Below are 14,562 nucleotides of genomic sequence, written 5' to 3'. Positions count from 1 at the left end.
TTTATGAGCAACTAAAAAAATACCTGTAATATTCTGAAAAAAAGGTTAAGCCAAAACACATTTCATATTCATTCTACTATTAAGAAAGGGAGATAACTATTTTTAAAAAGGTACAACAGAACTTGGACTACTCAATCAAAGACACTTACATGGGGATGTTGTCCTGCCCCCTGCCATCATCATGCCCTTGGCCTGGGGCTGTCGGGCCCCGGGGGTAAGACGACCCCCAGAGGAGCCCAGGGAGCGCCCAGAGTCCCGTAGTGACCCTTGGGGCTCAAATGTAGAGCTTCGCTTCAATATTCCCCTAGTGGGGCTGTTGGAGCGAGGGGGCTGCTGCATATCATCTAAAGGAAGAAAGGTTTGGTCTTTTGTCAGAATGTTAACTCAGGCAATCCTTAGAAAACTTATGGTTTTTCAGGGGCCTGAACCAGACTTTATGCATAGTATGTAGACAGAAAATAAAGTTAATAAAAAACAAAATGGTAAATGGCACTGCCTCTTAGCAAACATAATTGCTAGTTTCAGTGGAAAAGGGGCATAACTCATCATTCTTTATTCAAACCAGAGATAAGAGCCTTGCGTAAAACATACAGTTTTATATAGTCTATTGCAACATGTGCACCAAGTTTCATACTAATATCATTTAAGTTGAGTTTTGAGTAATGGTTATGTTTAAAGTTTATCATGCAATGATGACAGCACCATCTCATATTTTGAGACCTCATTTCCTAAAAGTCAGCCCACCAACTGCAAATAAACAACTTTTTTAGAATGGCCTCATTCACTTTGATATTCTAGACTATGTCTATTTTAGTTTTCTATTCTGACATTAGTTTATATCTTTCTTTTTTGCCATTTAATTTAGAATATAACCTAACTTTCAGTAATATCTTATTTGTTAAGAAGAGGGCTCACTCGCTTCCCTTGCTCTTACCCTTTTTTATGAGTAAGATTTACTTCAAAGTGTTACTTCATGCGTAAAAGTCTCATTTGTAGTTAATTGTTTTACAAAAAAAACCTTGAGATGATGCAATTAATCAATTCAAAAGATTTAAACGTGTTTATATGATGTAAAATGTTCTAAATAAAAAATAATTGTTGTGGTTAAAAAAATGCCCTTGAACTGTTTGTTGTGTAGGACATTAAATCTATTTTAACCCGTTATTTGAATTAATTGTCTGTGTTTAAAACAGCATGTGCAAAGTTAATCATAAAACCACACTCTTCATGATTACATTCAAAACAATGAACTGCACAGATGTGACTGAAACTGAGACAGTAAATGTGCCACAAAGATCACAATTTATGGATAATGTCAATGTTTAATGACTGCAAATCATGTCACACAGGAAACAATTCATAATATGAACGTGCTAAAACTCGGAATCATAAAATAAGCATCTGTCTAACAACAAGGATTTAGCATACTTTGAATTAATAGTAATTCAATTTTACTGATACCGATCTTACAATGGCCATTAATTAAAACAGATGAAATGAAGCTAAATGTATGTGAAATTTACACTCAAACAATTATTTAACAGTATACATCCTCTGCTTATATACCGTATTTTCTCGACTATAAGGCGATTCGCTTATAAGACAGCCCCCTAACTTTGCCCATGAAATCTGGTGCTTTTTGTTTCGACTCGCTTATAAGACGGGGTCAATTTTTAAGCAAATCTAAAATGCTAAAATTCTTCCTAATGTGTAAAAATGTTCAAGCTCAATGGACAATTATCGACTTTCCCAGTAACTGTTTTTGTTTTACTCAAAGAAAATGGTGGTCAACTGTGAGCTCTCTATTTGGAGGTAGGTTAAAAATGATTACATGGTTACGCGTTTAAGTTTGCAGGACAGGTCGTTACTTATCGGCATTGTAATAATTAATCAATAACAACATATGTTTGTTTTAGTTTATTTTTTTATTGAAGACACCAATGAAGTTCTTCGGCAAAATAAATGGCTTCAATAACATAACTGCAAAAAGCCGAGGCATGAATTGGTGTTTGTTTAGCAATAATGCTTTAGGCAATATTGTCCCTTGATTGGCGACGAACATAAAGGATTCATATTCGCATTGTCATTTGCTTAATCAAATTGACAGTTAGGTACCTACATCATATTAAGATTCCAATTTATTGATTTGATATATCTGTCAAACTAATTATACTGACACGCGCCATGAGAAAAAATGGGGTGCAGATAACGGTACACTGTGTGACGTCAGAGCACGCTCGGTGAAGAGATTTCGTGTTGTTGTTTACTTAATTGCCCCATACTTGTATCAGCAGACGATATACTGGATAGACGTATACCCTATTTAAAATTTTACTGATTTTGACTTGAATCTTTTTTTAATATTTTATCGACTCGCTTATAAGACGGGTCCCCTACTTTGGGGGTAAAAATCGGGACCCAATTTCCCCGTCTTATAGTCGAGAAAATACGGTATATAATATGAATGAGTGAGTGTGCAAATGAACAATGCAAACCTTCGAATGAAACTCGTGTGGGTGACTGTGCACGAAATGAGGGGGAGGGTGCTCGTTTGTGGTGGGGGCGGGACTGCGTGCCTCGGTGGGGCGAGGGCGACTCCTCCCGCTGGCTGTAGGTGGCGCCTCCTTGTGGAGATCTAGTGCGCTGAGATTTGGTGGGTTTTGGTGACTTGCTTCGTTTAGGTTTGGACCTTGCGGGTGATTCGTCCCGCTCGGGGTAGATCTGGTCCTCCTCAAAGTGACGGGGTGCTGCTGATACGCGGATCACTTCTCCCTCGCTTTTGCCTGTGGTACTCAACACATCTGTCACCTGATAGGAGAAATAGTTTATGGTAAAGAAATCTTCTTTTTATATTACTATTCTTGTTTGTGACTGATACTGGAACTAAAATACCACAGCTTTGAAATTTTACTAGTTTTGAGAAATAGTTTTTATTTCAGTTCTCATAAAATTACCAATGCAATGAAATGGACATGAAGTAAGTGTTTAATTATTGATGTGTAAGAAAGCAGTTTATAACATTTAACCTTATCCTACTCTGCTTGACCTTCAGTGGCTATCCCCCATACCTGTCTATGTGACATGTCATACATGCCATATTGAGGGGCCACAATCAGTAGCCTGGCTAACAGGTCTAGGACTGGGTCCTTCTTTGCTGGGAAGTCGTACAGGAACTCCCCATTGCTATACAAACCCTACGTTGTTATTCCCCTTACCTGTCTTTTTGACACATTCAACATGCCATACTGAGGTGCTGCACTCTGTAGTCTGGCTAGGAGTTCAAGAACAATGACCTTCTCTGGGAGAAGTCTGCCTTGTACAGGAATTCCCTTTGACTATACAAACCCTACCGTGGTTATTCCCCTTACCTGTCTATTTGACATGTTATACATGCCATACTGAGGCGCTGCACTCTGTAACCTGGCTAACAGGTCCAGAACAGGGTCCTTCTCTGGTGGAAAATCTGCCTTGTATAGAAACTCTCCTTCGCTGCGTGACATCTCATTCATATCCTCCTGAAATTATGAAAATTGTGTCCCTTTTCCTTTTTGTTTTGACTGCCTAGGGAATTTATCATTTGTACAGTACCCCAACCCATTAGTTGCTAATTGAGTATATGTTTTCAACTATAGTCATACAACATGACGGATCTTTTCAGTGCTTATGTTGTCTAGATCAGAAACAGAATTTCTGTCTCAAAGAACTCTACAAAAAACACATACAAGGTCTACATCATCAATGTCCTTCCATGTGCTGGCTGAGCTGATGTCCACCCTCCGCTGAGACTGCCGCAACATTCTCTCACGTACTGCAGCTAAAACATAGTACATACATCGGTTATAACAACATTGTTATTGTAGAAAAAGGCACCTTGATTTATTTTGGAAGAATGAACATTGTTTGTATGGGTCTACGTTTTCTACTTCCCGAAACATTACTTTTGAATTTACAATTTTCTTAGGGAAAATGCACATCCATTGACGAAAGCATGATAAAACTTATGATTAGAGCGCGCAGGGTGCGCGCTAATGCTAATCTGTGTTTTCAGTTGAACAAGGGGCATTTCTCAATATTTATAAAAGTCACAGTTTTGCGCCTTGCTAAACATGTGGGTATTGTCTCTGGTATACCAAGTTTCATTTGAAAATCTGAAATGGTTTTATGAGTTATGGCCCAAGGCTTTCACATTAAATATTAACTATTAGCTATCAACAATTTTTTATCAGTAATATCAAATATTAAATGACACCATTAAGAGCTATAACAGCACTGTAATGAAAATAATGGCACATAAATATTCCAGTCTTACCTTGATTAATGGGAAAGTCTGGCATCTCCCCATCACTCTTATTGATGAGCCATTGTCCCTCAGAGACGCACTCGTTGAAAGTGTCGGAGATTGAGGAGGAAGATCCCGTGTAGCTCGACTCTGATGGGGTCCGGGAACGGGTTTTTGCTGGGGAGGGGGTACGTGGTGGGCGAGGCTCTGATGACTTGTCTGTTTGTGTCTCCGCAACAGTGAATACACTGGGGAATATCATTAAAAAAGATAAGGATAATTAACATGCTAAATATTAACAAGTAGTCAGACGATTACGATTATCTGAGATTCACAGTAATGCTTATAACTAGTTTATCTATAGCATTTTTTAAGTTATGGCCAAGGTCCCTGTTTTCTAGGCCCTAGACAATGACAATGACACCAAGGATAAAAATACTTTTACTTTTCTTCTAAAAAAAAAATGAGCTAAAAATCCTTTTGTAAAGTCTGGGTGCTACATGTACGTACACAGCTTTAGGCTGATCCTCCGCAAGTTCCTCCTCGGCCAGTTCTGTCACCTGTGGGGACGTTCCCGACTTCGGGCTTCCCACCTTGGTCAGGCGTGATGAGGAGCGGTCCAGACTGGTGCCTGCTTGGGCCGTAGACTGGATAATCTGGAGGATACAAGATTTAACATTTTGAAATAGCTTCTATATGTAAATTATCTGGTAGACCACAAATGAATTTCCACCTTAGACATCTGTTTCCCACATCATATAAAATTTCATACCAAGGCTTCGAAAATACTAGGAAAAGTAACTAGACGTTTGATGGCAAAATGCCAGCAGTGTCAAGCCTGCCAATGTCTAAACTATGGAACAGTTCTAAGAAAGATTTCTCTTTAACCTTGAATTTAATTGTTGGAATGTTGATGGCTATGCATGACAATGATTTTGAACAAGACAAAACATATAATTAAATATCTGACCAATGGTCCCTAATATTGACCTTTGACCATCAGACATGGATTTTGCATATGACATGGTATTTTCACAGTATGATTAGTTTAAACTTATTTGATTTTACAACGACTGTGAAACAAGCTATTGCAACTTAAATTAATCACTCTCGTTGGCACGATGTTGCGCGAGAATGTGGTCTTGTGTTTTGGGGGAAACCTTGTACCCGGAGAAAACCCACTTGTCTGGCTTGGTGACCACTAACCAAACTTTAATATGGTGATTACTTGAGCCAAGTTATTATAAAATCTCTGATGCATGGCCAAATAACAGACCGGAGAACCAAAAAAGAAAAAAGAATTTCGAACAATAAAAAAGTGTGACCTTTAGTAATGGGTCTTGTATGCAACACGCCATCTTCTCATGGTTCTCCAAGTTAAATAAAAAAAAAAAAAAATGCATTCTCAAGTCACAGCCCAGAGGAGCCCAAAAGGAATGGATGCCCGCACATACAGATGCATATACACCAAACTGCCATTGTGGCGATTATGTAAAGCTCACTGCAAGCAGGCTGGACAATAATGGTTTCGCAAAGGATAAGTTCCTTTTTTTTATTTTAGTCTTTTTTACATAATTGTTATGGTATGTACATAAATCATTATTATTCAAAGAGCAATCTCCCACTTACGATTGGTTCCTCTGATATCAGTCTGGGAGAGAAGTCAGGTGGGGTCAAGGGTCTTGTGGGCTCCTGGGGGTGAAGTTCAGGCTTTGGAGAGCCCGGGGGTGTGGTCACCTCATGGCGAGACCTAACACTACTCGCTGGGTCAACATATGGCTGGAGCTTATCTGCAATTATAAAGGGAAGGGGTCAGGGTTCATGTGGGTCCTATAAGGCTCAGGGCTCCGAGAGCCCGGGGACATGACCACCTCATGGCAGGACCATTTACTGCTTGCAGGGTCTTCAACTAGCTGGTGCTTGTCTGAAATGGATGTGTTACCATCTGTCAGTAGAATTTATTCACTTTTGATTATTCAAGAAATAAAGATGGCATAATAATTAATTATCATCTTTACAAAGCAAATCCATTTTAAGGACATTACAATAGCAAAATCTCACTTGCCATTTGAAACTGAAATTTCTCACTAAAATCCAAAGTTGATTATACTCCCACATAATTTCTTACTGACAGTTCAATAGAAATAGGATATTAGAGGGAATAATTGCATCAAACAGCACCTGCGGTTCTTTTAGAACTGCATTTTATATCTCTGTAATATCAAACAAAGAGCAGTTTATCGCAATTGTCTTTCAAATAATTTATTTTAAGGGTCTAAAAACACTTCAAACGCAGAATATGAACACTTTGTACCAAAACAAAAGTGCTAAGCTTCATCCTGTTATAGGGGACTTAAGACTTTTTGAGAAATTGAGGCTGGACATGTATGAAACTGACTGCATCAGTAGGTTTATTTCTAAAATTCTGTTTAAAGATTAAATTTAAATAAGGGAGAATCACCAAGCAATACTATGACAAATTATGCCGACATTATATAAGGTAACCAGGCATCCGCATTAAGCATAATTGCCCATGACTCAATATAATGACAAGCTTCTTTGTACATAGGACACTGTAAGCATTGTACATTGTATTATCCTTACCTGCCAGCCTGTTCAGTTCCTCCTGTATATCGTAGGAGGCTGAGCTCTCCGGTTCTGACTCAGGCTCCATCAAAGGCTGCTGCATAATAGGGGGTGGGGCAATAGGGGCTGTAAACTCAGGCTCCACCCTCTCCACCACCCTGGGGGAGCGCTCTGGGGGTGGAGACGGGATTGGGGTGTATGCAGGGGACATTGGCCCTGGGGACAAGATACGGGGCGTGGCTTGGGGCGTCGGCTCTGGGGTGACAACCTGCCGGGTCTGGGGCTGCACCTGGTGGGGGGTAACAGAATTTGTTTTATTAAAGTATAGCTAACAAAAATTCACAAAAAAGCCTTTAAACAGGACCAAACAAAAGAAGTTTTTAAGTTAAAGTAGTCAAAGTTTATGACTAAATTATTTTCAATTTCTATTTCACGCATTGACAACCATTTGTTACATTTATTATTTAAAATTGCCTTAATGAATATGTAACACTTAATTCACCTGTTCTGTGTCCAACTCATCCTGCAATTCCTCCCACTGTGGCCCCTGCCCCTGGGTGGTGACCTTGACCTCATGACCCTGTCCAGCTACGGGTGGCCTCTCCCCTAACATGTTGCGAATCTTTTCCTGAAGGACCTCATTGACCAATCGGTCCACCACACAGTTATCAACTGGAACTCCGGTGTCCACAAATAACTGCATCCCGCGGTGGCCGATGCTCTCCATCACTGGAGGGGAGAATTACAGATTTACATGTACAAGTTTAACTGCAATGAAAATCCCTCAGGAATAGCACTCAAATACTAAATATTTACCTGACTAACTTTTGAAATTAATATTAAAATCACAAATCAGGGTTGTCTGCCAGCCTTTCAAGAAATACAAAAACTCTGTACATAAAACATTAAATGGAAGTTATAATTATATTTGAATATATCACAGACTTTTTTGAAATCTTTTCTCTTAATGTGCAAAGATCTCATTTAAATGATTTTGCTTGATGAAGTAGCTGTATGTGCTGTAGAGCAAGGCCATACAACCAAATGATGTCAAATAACGTTGTTTTCCTTTGTGCATAAAAACTATTGTTCAGCTTTGAAATTGTTGAAATTGTTTTCTTTAATTTTAAAGAGATTTTTGACTACAGAACAATATTATCTTAACAACATATCCAATGACAATAACATCAATCATGCAGTTCCTTTTAAAAAAAAGTATTTTAAGCACAGAACTCTGATTTAACATCATTATTTCTTGTTTTATAAATTGCACTAGGTGTGCAGTTTTAATTATGCAACAAGAGTGCCATACTAGACCTAAAGCAATCACCTGAGGAAAAGTTTTTTAGTTTTCATAGTATTACCACTATACAATGTTACACAACAAATATTTTACTTTTTTTCCTTTATATCTCTAAGTAACACAGGAGACCCATGACCCTCCTGGCAGGGCCAATTTTAAACCCAGGGATATAATTTTAACAATCATGGTAGAGGAACATTTGACAGTGCAACAAACCAAACAAATAAGCTTCATAGGGTACGCCGTACTTTGGACACCGGACATAGACCCATCACAATAGTTCACCTTGAGCACTTTGTGCTCCAGTGAGCTAAAAATAGCAGGAATAGTCTACGATAGCTTCACACTTTCAACATTAAATGCACATATATGGGATAAGCTATTTATGAATTCATATTGAGAATGATATCAATAGCATGAATACTAATTAACATAAAATTCTCCATACCAAACATGGATTTCTCTCTCTCCTCGGCCATGCTGTCCTCAGATCCCTCGGACACGACATGGCTCAGTTCTGCCGGTGGCTCCTCCGCGTCCCTCAAGGGGTAAACCTCGCTGATGATCCGAGCCATTAACTCCTGCTCCAACCTGTCCAAATATGGTTGGAGACTTTCAGTAAGGCTTATAAATGTAAGATATATAAGTACATATAAGATCAATCTTACTTCTAACCTTGGCTTACGTAACATTATATGACATGTGAATCACAATATATACATAATGTAGAAAAAGAAAATCAAATTGGAAAGATAGTTTATAAATTTGTAATGCATATAAATCTTAGTTCTGATTGTTTAATCACAAATAAAATCATTAGGTATGTTGATACAGACAAGCCGTAGATTCCTGTAAATTAGAAGAAATGCCCAAATCTATATTTAGTGAAAGCACACTAGGTTTAGGTTTATATTAATGACAGGTGCACTGTAAACAAATAATGACCAATAACTTATTAAGACGAGTGCTTAGCAAGCAGATGCCAGTGCTTGTCTGTTCTTTTTTATTCAGTCAAGAAATGGGTATAACTTTATCATTATAATCAAGTAAGAGTTGTGGCCCTTTACATCTTTAATACATGGTTGCGTATTGTCACTGGTAACATGTGTGCTAAATTTCATGTGAATCTGTCAAGAATAAGACAGTTTTTTGAGTTATGGACAAGGATTGTATTTTACATCAGTGCGGGAAAGATTTGGCAGGAAGAGGAGCCCATTGTAAGGGATGTCCAGTTTTTTCATGATGACATTGACAGCTTCACCCAAACTGCTACAAAACCACGACTATTTTCTTTGAAAAATTTCCCTACCATTCATTGGCCTGGTTCTGAAGCAGATCTCGCCTCCTGATGTCATCTGCGATCAAGTCAGACGTCAGCTGGCGCTCATTGGAGGGAAGTTTTGGCGGGAAGGCAGGCCCATTGTATGGGACATCCGGTTCTTCCTCAGGCTGGTACCCGGGAAGCTGGAGACCAGGAGCTGTCTCTACATCATCCTCCTCATCTTCAAATGTGTCATCCTGAAATGAGAACCAGTCAATTCTAAAAATCAGAAAAAGTGAATAAGGTAATACTATGAATGCTATGATAAAAACCAGGGATGCAAACGAATATTCGAATATTCGATCAAACGTTTGGTATTCGAATGGCAAAATCGGTATTCGAATATTCCATGTTTTGTTGTTGAATAAATATAATAATAAATATTTTGCATATAACTCTGTTGTTGTGTTTAAAGTTTGTTTGTCTTGTTTTTACAACGATTTGCATATACTGACAGAGGTGTGAATGTGATGACAATACACTAAACACGCGTCATATGACATTAAAGGACATATCGTCGGGTACTATAAAAGTCCCCGTAATTTTACAGAAACTGGCTATCAGATAAGTGACACAAACATATCATCGCTAAACTTAAATGCCTTCGCCAATTAAGGAATAAACTAGTTCTCGAGTTGGTTTGGTTTTTCAAAGTTTTATTTAGCACAGGTCAATCCCAGAAATATATCTCAGAACGAGGCTGCTCGTCTTAAGGAAAGACCCTCCATTGGCGTATTAACGCCATTTGACCAGAAATCCATTTAAGTTCACGTTGTTTACAATTATGAAGGCACAGGAATATAAATGATTTTTTTTTCTATATCCATAATGTGTTACTTTTGTCTTTCTGAAATGAGGAATTTCAGAAGCTCATTTGGTGAAATTCAGGGTCCGCCGCGCGTAGTTGTTACGACAAAGTAGGGCTCAAATGCCCGGGCTATTACTTGAGAGAATATTATAATAGTTAACTACAACTTTTAAAAGATGTATTTTGGTAATCGAATATTCTAATATTCGTTCGAAAGAATTACCGAATATTCGAATATCAATTTTGCCATTCGTTTGCATCCCTAATAAAAACAAAGCAGTCAAATGGAGCAAATCATCTGTAAAGAAAACAACTAGTAAATTGATGAAAAATGTATAAACGTTCTTATTTTTGAACAAAAGAAAGAAAACAAGCTCATATTATTTTAAGCCGTAAGGAAATCTACCGAAACAGATATACGCCTCCAGTTAGGATCCTTGCAAGCACAATTAAAAGACATTAACACAAATATTGAGTAACTGTTTCTTAAGCAGTAGTAACTTATGAAATAATCTAAAACACTGTAATAGTGTGAATTATTCACTCAACCCTGCTTGTCTTTTATCTAATTCACTAAAAGGACACTTCAACTTACTTACTGTGTATGTTACTTTTATATATGTATACATGCACGTAATTGTTCTTAAGCAATCTTTTCTCTAACGGCATTCTTATGCAATTCAATCCCTTAAGGTTCATTTGTATTGATTGAGCGAAATAATGACATGCATATGATTGTATTACCATTGTTTATCCATAAATATATTTTTTTTAAAAAGGCAAAAAAGAAAATTGCATGCTTAAACTTACAACCACCATTGCCGTAAATACCGCATTATGATGCTTTTACTAAACAATAAACATCTTATTCTGAAAAAACAACAGTGCTGCGGAGCTAAGTTTTCCATCAGGTTAAGCAATCTTTAAATCTCCCAGAATCAGACAGTACAAACAAAAAGATCCTCCTCATCACACTCCCCAGTGTGTCTTTTACAGCATGTGTGTATATTAGGCTAAATAGGGTATTCATTATTTACACCTTTTTGGAAAAGGCAGATGTATGTACATAAAACAAAGTCCTTACAAACAAAATTCAGCATACGGTCAATTATGAATGTAGTTAAAGTGTGGGGTAACAGTAATAACGGTATATTTCTTCCTTGGTTAATGATGGTTACATGGCATAATCTCAATGAAAGACATTAGTTTAAGGTATCTAAATGAAGTTGTTCCAAAAGGTGAAATAGTTTTTTTGGATGGCTTTAGGCCCCCGAAGGGGGTTCAAAAGGGGTGAAGCAATGTGCCACAAAGCAAAGATATTTAGAAGCCCTTTTGAGAGCTCTCCTGACTATAAATTTGAAGCAAACTTGGGTGTCAATAATAACGACAAATAAAGTCAGGGACGTGATTGACCTGGCAATTGGAGGGCTGAAACCATTTCCGCCATGGGTTCTTAGGGGTACTATTGGGGTCAGAAGCACACTGCCGTAGAAGTAAAAATGGCTTTTTAGAAGCTCATTTGTGGGTTCTTCTGACTTTAAATTTGAAGCAAACTGGAACATCAATACTTACAACCAAAGGCACTATATAAACTTTTTAAATCAGCTAAAAAAAATAAAATATTTTTATTTTTATTTATTTATTTATTTATTTTTTATTATTATTTTTTTTTTGGGGGGGGGGGGGGGGGGGGGGGGGGGCCTGGGGCCATTAGATCCGCGGACAAATCACATCCCTGAAAGTAACAACCAAAGCAGCAAGATTTTTTTTTTTAAATCTGTTAAAAAAATATTTTTTTAATGTTTAAATATTTTTTTTTCTTCCCTGCAGCCAGTAGATCCGCAGACAAATCTTGTCCATGTATCACTAATCAATACCGCATAAATCTGTCTACAAAACCCACAAAAACTAAACATGTGAAAAAACTAAGTGAATCAATCCAAATCTCCTCCAGTGCAACAAAACTCTGTGTAACATCAATTAATACAAAAAACACACAAAGGGTTTTGAAGCAAAAAAGTTTTAGGTGACATGAAATTAATAAGCAGATGGAATCTTTTCGCTTCCTCCTGTTGGAGGTCAACACACGGGACGGACACACATCTTACACTGTCGCTGTGATGTTTATGAATGGAATGAGAAATGGCCGGCTGTGATATCGTGCCGCTGCTCTCCGTACCGTTACTGCCATTGCCATTTTCAGTCTTCTGTTCATCTCGCATTTCTGCGGGTGTGTCTACTTCCTGTATCGTAATGGCATATGACTGGATGAACACATGTATATGTATAACAGGATGACATTTTACATGCATGATGAACATCTCATGTTGTTATTTGCAGGGCTTCTATTCAAACATAGGAACTTGCCTAGCCTTTCTATTTTGGGAAATTTAAGAGAGTTGTACCATGAAAGAGGAATTTTTTTACAACAAAACTTATTTGATCAATGAGGTAATGAGGTTTATTTAGTTAATATCATAACTTATCCTCTTGTGTTCTTAATTTATCCTTTGAATTCAGCTATTTTGATCACCTTACATATAATTTAATCCTATTTTATCGTCTTTGAAACAACAATTGCTCAATTTTTGAAAATTTCATGAAGAGAATAGATAATTAAAATCATTTTTGGCAATTGGAAAGTAGCCTTATTTCGCCGTCACTACATGTATATGAGGTTAGAAAAGCCCTGACAATGAACATCAAATGCTGTTATTTGATAAAACACATGACTTTATTTGCTTTTGCAACATAAAAGTCATGGTACCAACCCCTGTTATTTCTAAGTCTGTAAGTTCACCTTTCATTGAAGGAAACTATTTGCAAATGATAGCAGTTTTAAAACCATACATGCCATATTTCTGAGAGGTCTCCCAGGGGATTTTGCACATTAGAAATATTCATTAAAACGTTTCTTCATAATGTTGCTTTTCGGAAAAGATATATCAACTAGAAAGTCACCCCTTTTAGTTTGCAAATGTGAATAAACGTCTTCCTTCTTGAAGAAAAACAATTGTTTTCCATGATTCTTGTTAGACATTTTCTCACCTCATGGTAGATGACCTCAAAGTGTGATTTAGCAGGTGACTTCCCAGGGGAGCCCCTAGGGGACACAATCTGCACATGCTTCTTGGGCTTGCGCTCTGGGGTTTGTGGCTTCCTCTCGGGGCTCTGGGCAGCTTCCATTACGGGCATTGGCTCATACTCTGTGCTCACGGAGGTCTCAGAGATGTCTGTGTCAATGTCAACAGCTGGCAGGACCTGAAGTAAATGAATATAATAACTTATTTGTACAGGGTATAACAGATACAAAGTTAGTTAAGGGGATAAAGTAAGACATCAATAAATAAGTGATGAATCATTTTTTTAGCCCTTAATAACTTTATTAAGGCATTTAGCCCCGAATTTGGGCTACAATCTTAAAAGGTAGGACAAAGTTATTGGCTGAACAAGATTGAATAACTGATTTTGACCATTCACACTTTAAATATCGTTAAAGGAACTAGACCCCAGGTGATACAAGTGCAAGATTTTTTTTTGTCAAAAACTTGACAAAATTGATATTGCTGAGTCATCAACGCATCAAATCTAACTAATGTATCACATCGCTGGTTGTCTACCTTGTAAATCCCAGTTAATTTAAAAATAGTATCAGTATATGTATCTGAACTAATCTTGTGACTTTCACATGCTAAATATACACACCACACTATAAACTGGAAAACATGCATTGTGCTCTTTTTTAAACAGGTAAACTCAGCTGAGACAGCGGCAAAATATTCTTTTAATCAAGTAAAATATATTATTGGCCTCACACTAGCTTGTATTGAAAATTCTAGGCTTGTTTGCAAATAATGTATTTGCTGATTTTGGGACCATTTGGTGTCTAGTCCCTTTAAAGCTTGTTATAAAACAATTGCTTATATTAATTTAATAATATTGTATTGCATGAAAACATATATAACAATGAGAATATCAATGCAAAAGTTATCAAAATGTTCGAAACAAACATAATAAAATCTAGCATGCCAAAGGAACTAGGAGACAAGTTTTGCCAAAAATCAGTTACAGCCCTCTCCTGAATTGCTTATAAGATCATTTATCCAATCTGAAATTCATATTAATCATACTGTTACTAATTATTATCTTACAAGATTTGAGATCAAATTTATATTCAAAATTAATTATATTGAGTTATTAATTTTGGTGAGGGAATTAAAAGAAAAGGAATGGGATCAAAATGAAATAAAATTGTAGGAATACAG

The 14,562-nt window shown here is 37.2% G+C and overlaps 1 protein-coding gene across 2 annotated transcripts in view; it reads right to left on the bottom strand.

Annotated features, from left to right (window-relative positions):
* LOC128207941 (protein TALPID3-like) overlaps positions 1-14,562 on the bottom strand; it is a 99,740-nt gene that overhangs the window by 4,745 nt on the left and 80,433 nt on the right. For both annotated transcript variants that reach the window (XM_052911151.1, XM_052911152.1), the window contains 12 exons: positions 13,346-13,558; positions 9,478-9,686; positions 8,617-8,759; positions 7,368-7,594; positions 6,884-7,154; positions 5,909-6,069; positions 4,790-4,935; positions 4,310-4,527; positions 3,723-3,814; positions 3,369-3,515; positions 2,496-2,808; positions 150-344 (listed from right to left, as the gene is read on the bottom strand). In XM_052911151.1, coding sequence (XP_052767111.1) covers positions 150-344; positions 2,496-2,808; positions 3,369-3,515; positions 3,723-3,814; positions 4,310-4,527; positions 4,790-4,935; positions 5,909-6,069; positions 6,884-7,154; positions 7,368-7,594; positions 8,617-8,759; positions 9,478-9,686; positions 13,346-13,558 — 2,335 coding nt within the window. The remainder of the gene's footprint in view (positions 1-149; positions 345-2,495; positions 2,809-3,368; positions 3,516-3,722; positions 3,815-4,309; positions 4,528-4,789; positions 4,936-5,908; positions 6,070-6,883; positions 7,155-7,367; positions 7,595-8,616; positions 8,760-9,477; positions 9,687-13,345; positions 13,559-14,562) is intronic.

The sequence above is a fragment of the Mya arenaria genome, chromosome 11 (genome assembly GCF_026914265.1).
Source record: "Mya arenaria isolate MELC-2E11 chromosome 11, ASM2691426v1".
NCBI classification, from domain to species: Eukaryota; Metazoa; Mollusca; class Bivalvia; order Myida; family Myidae; genus Mya; species Mya arenaria.
This window is presented reverse-complemented; position numbering and strand designations above follow the sequence as displayed.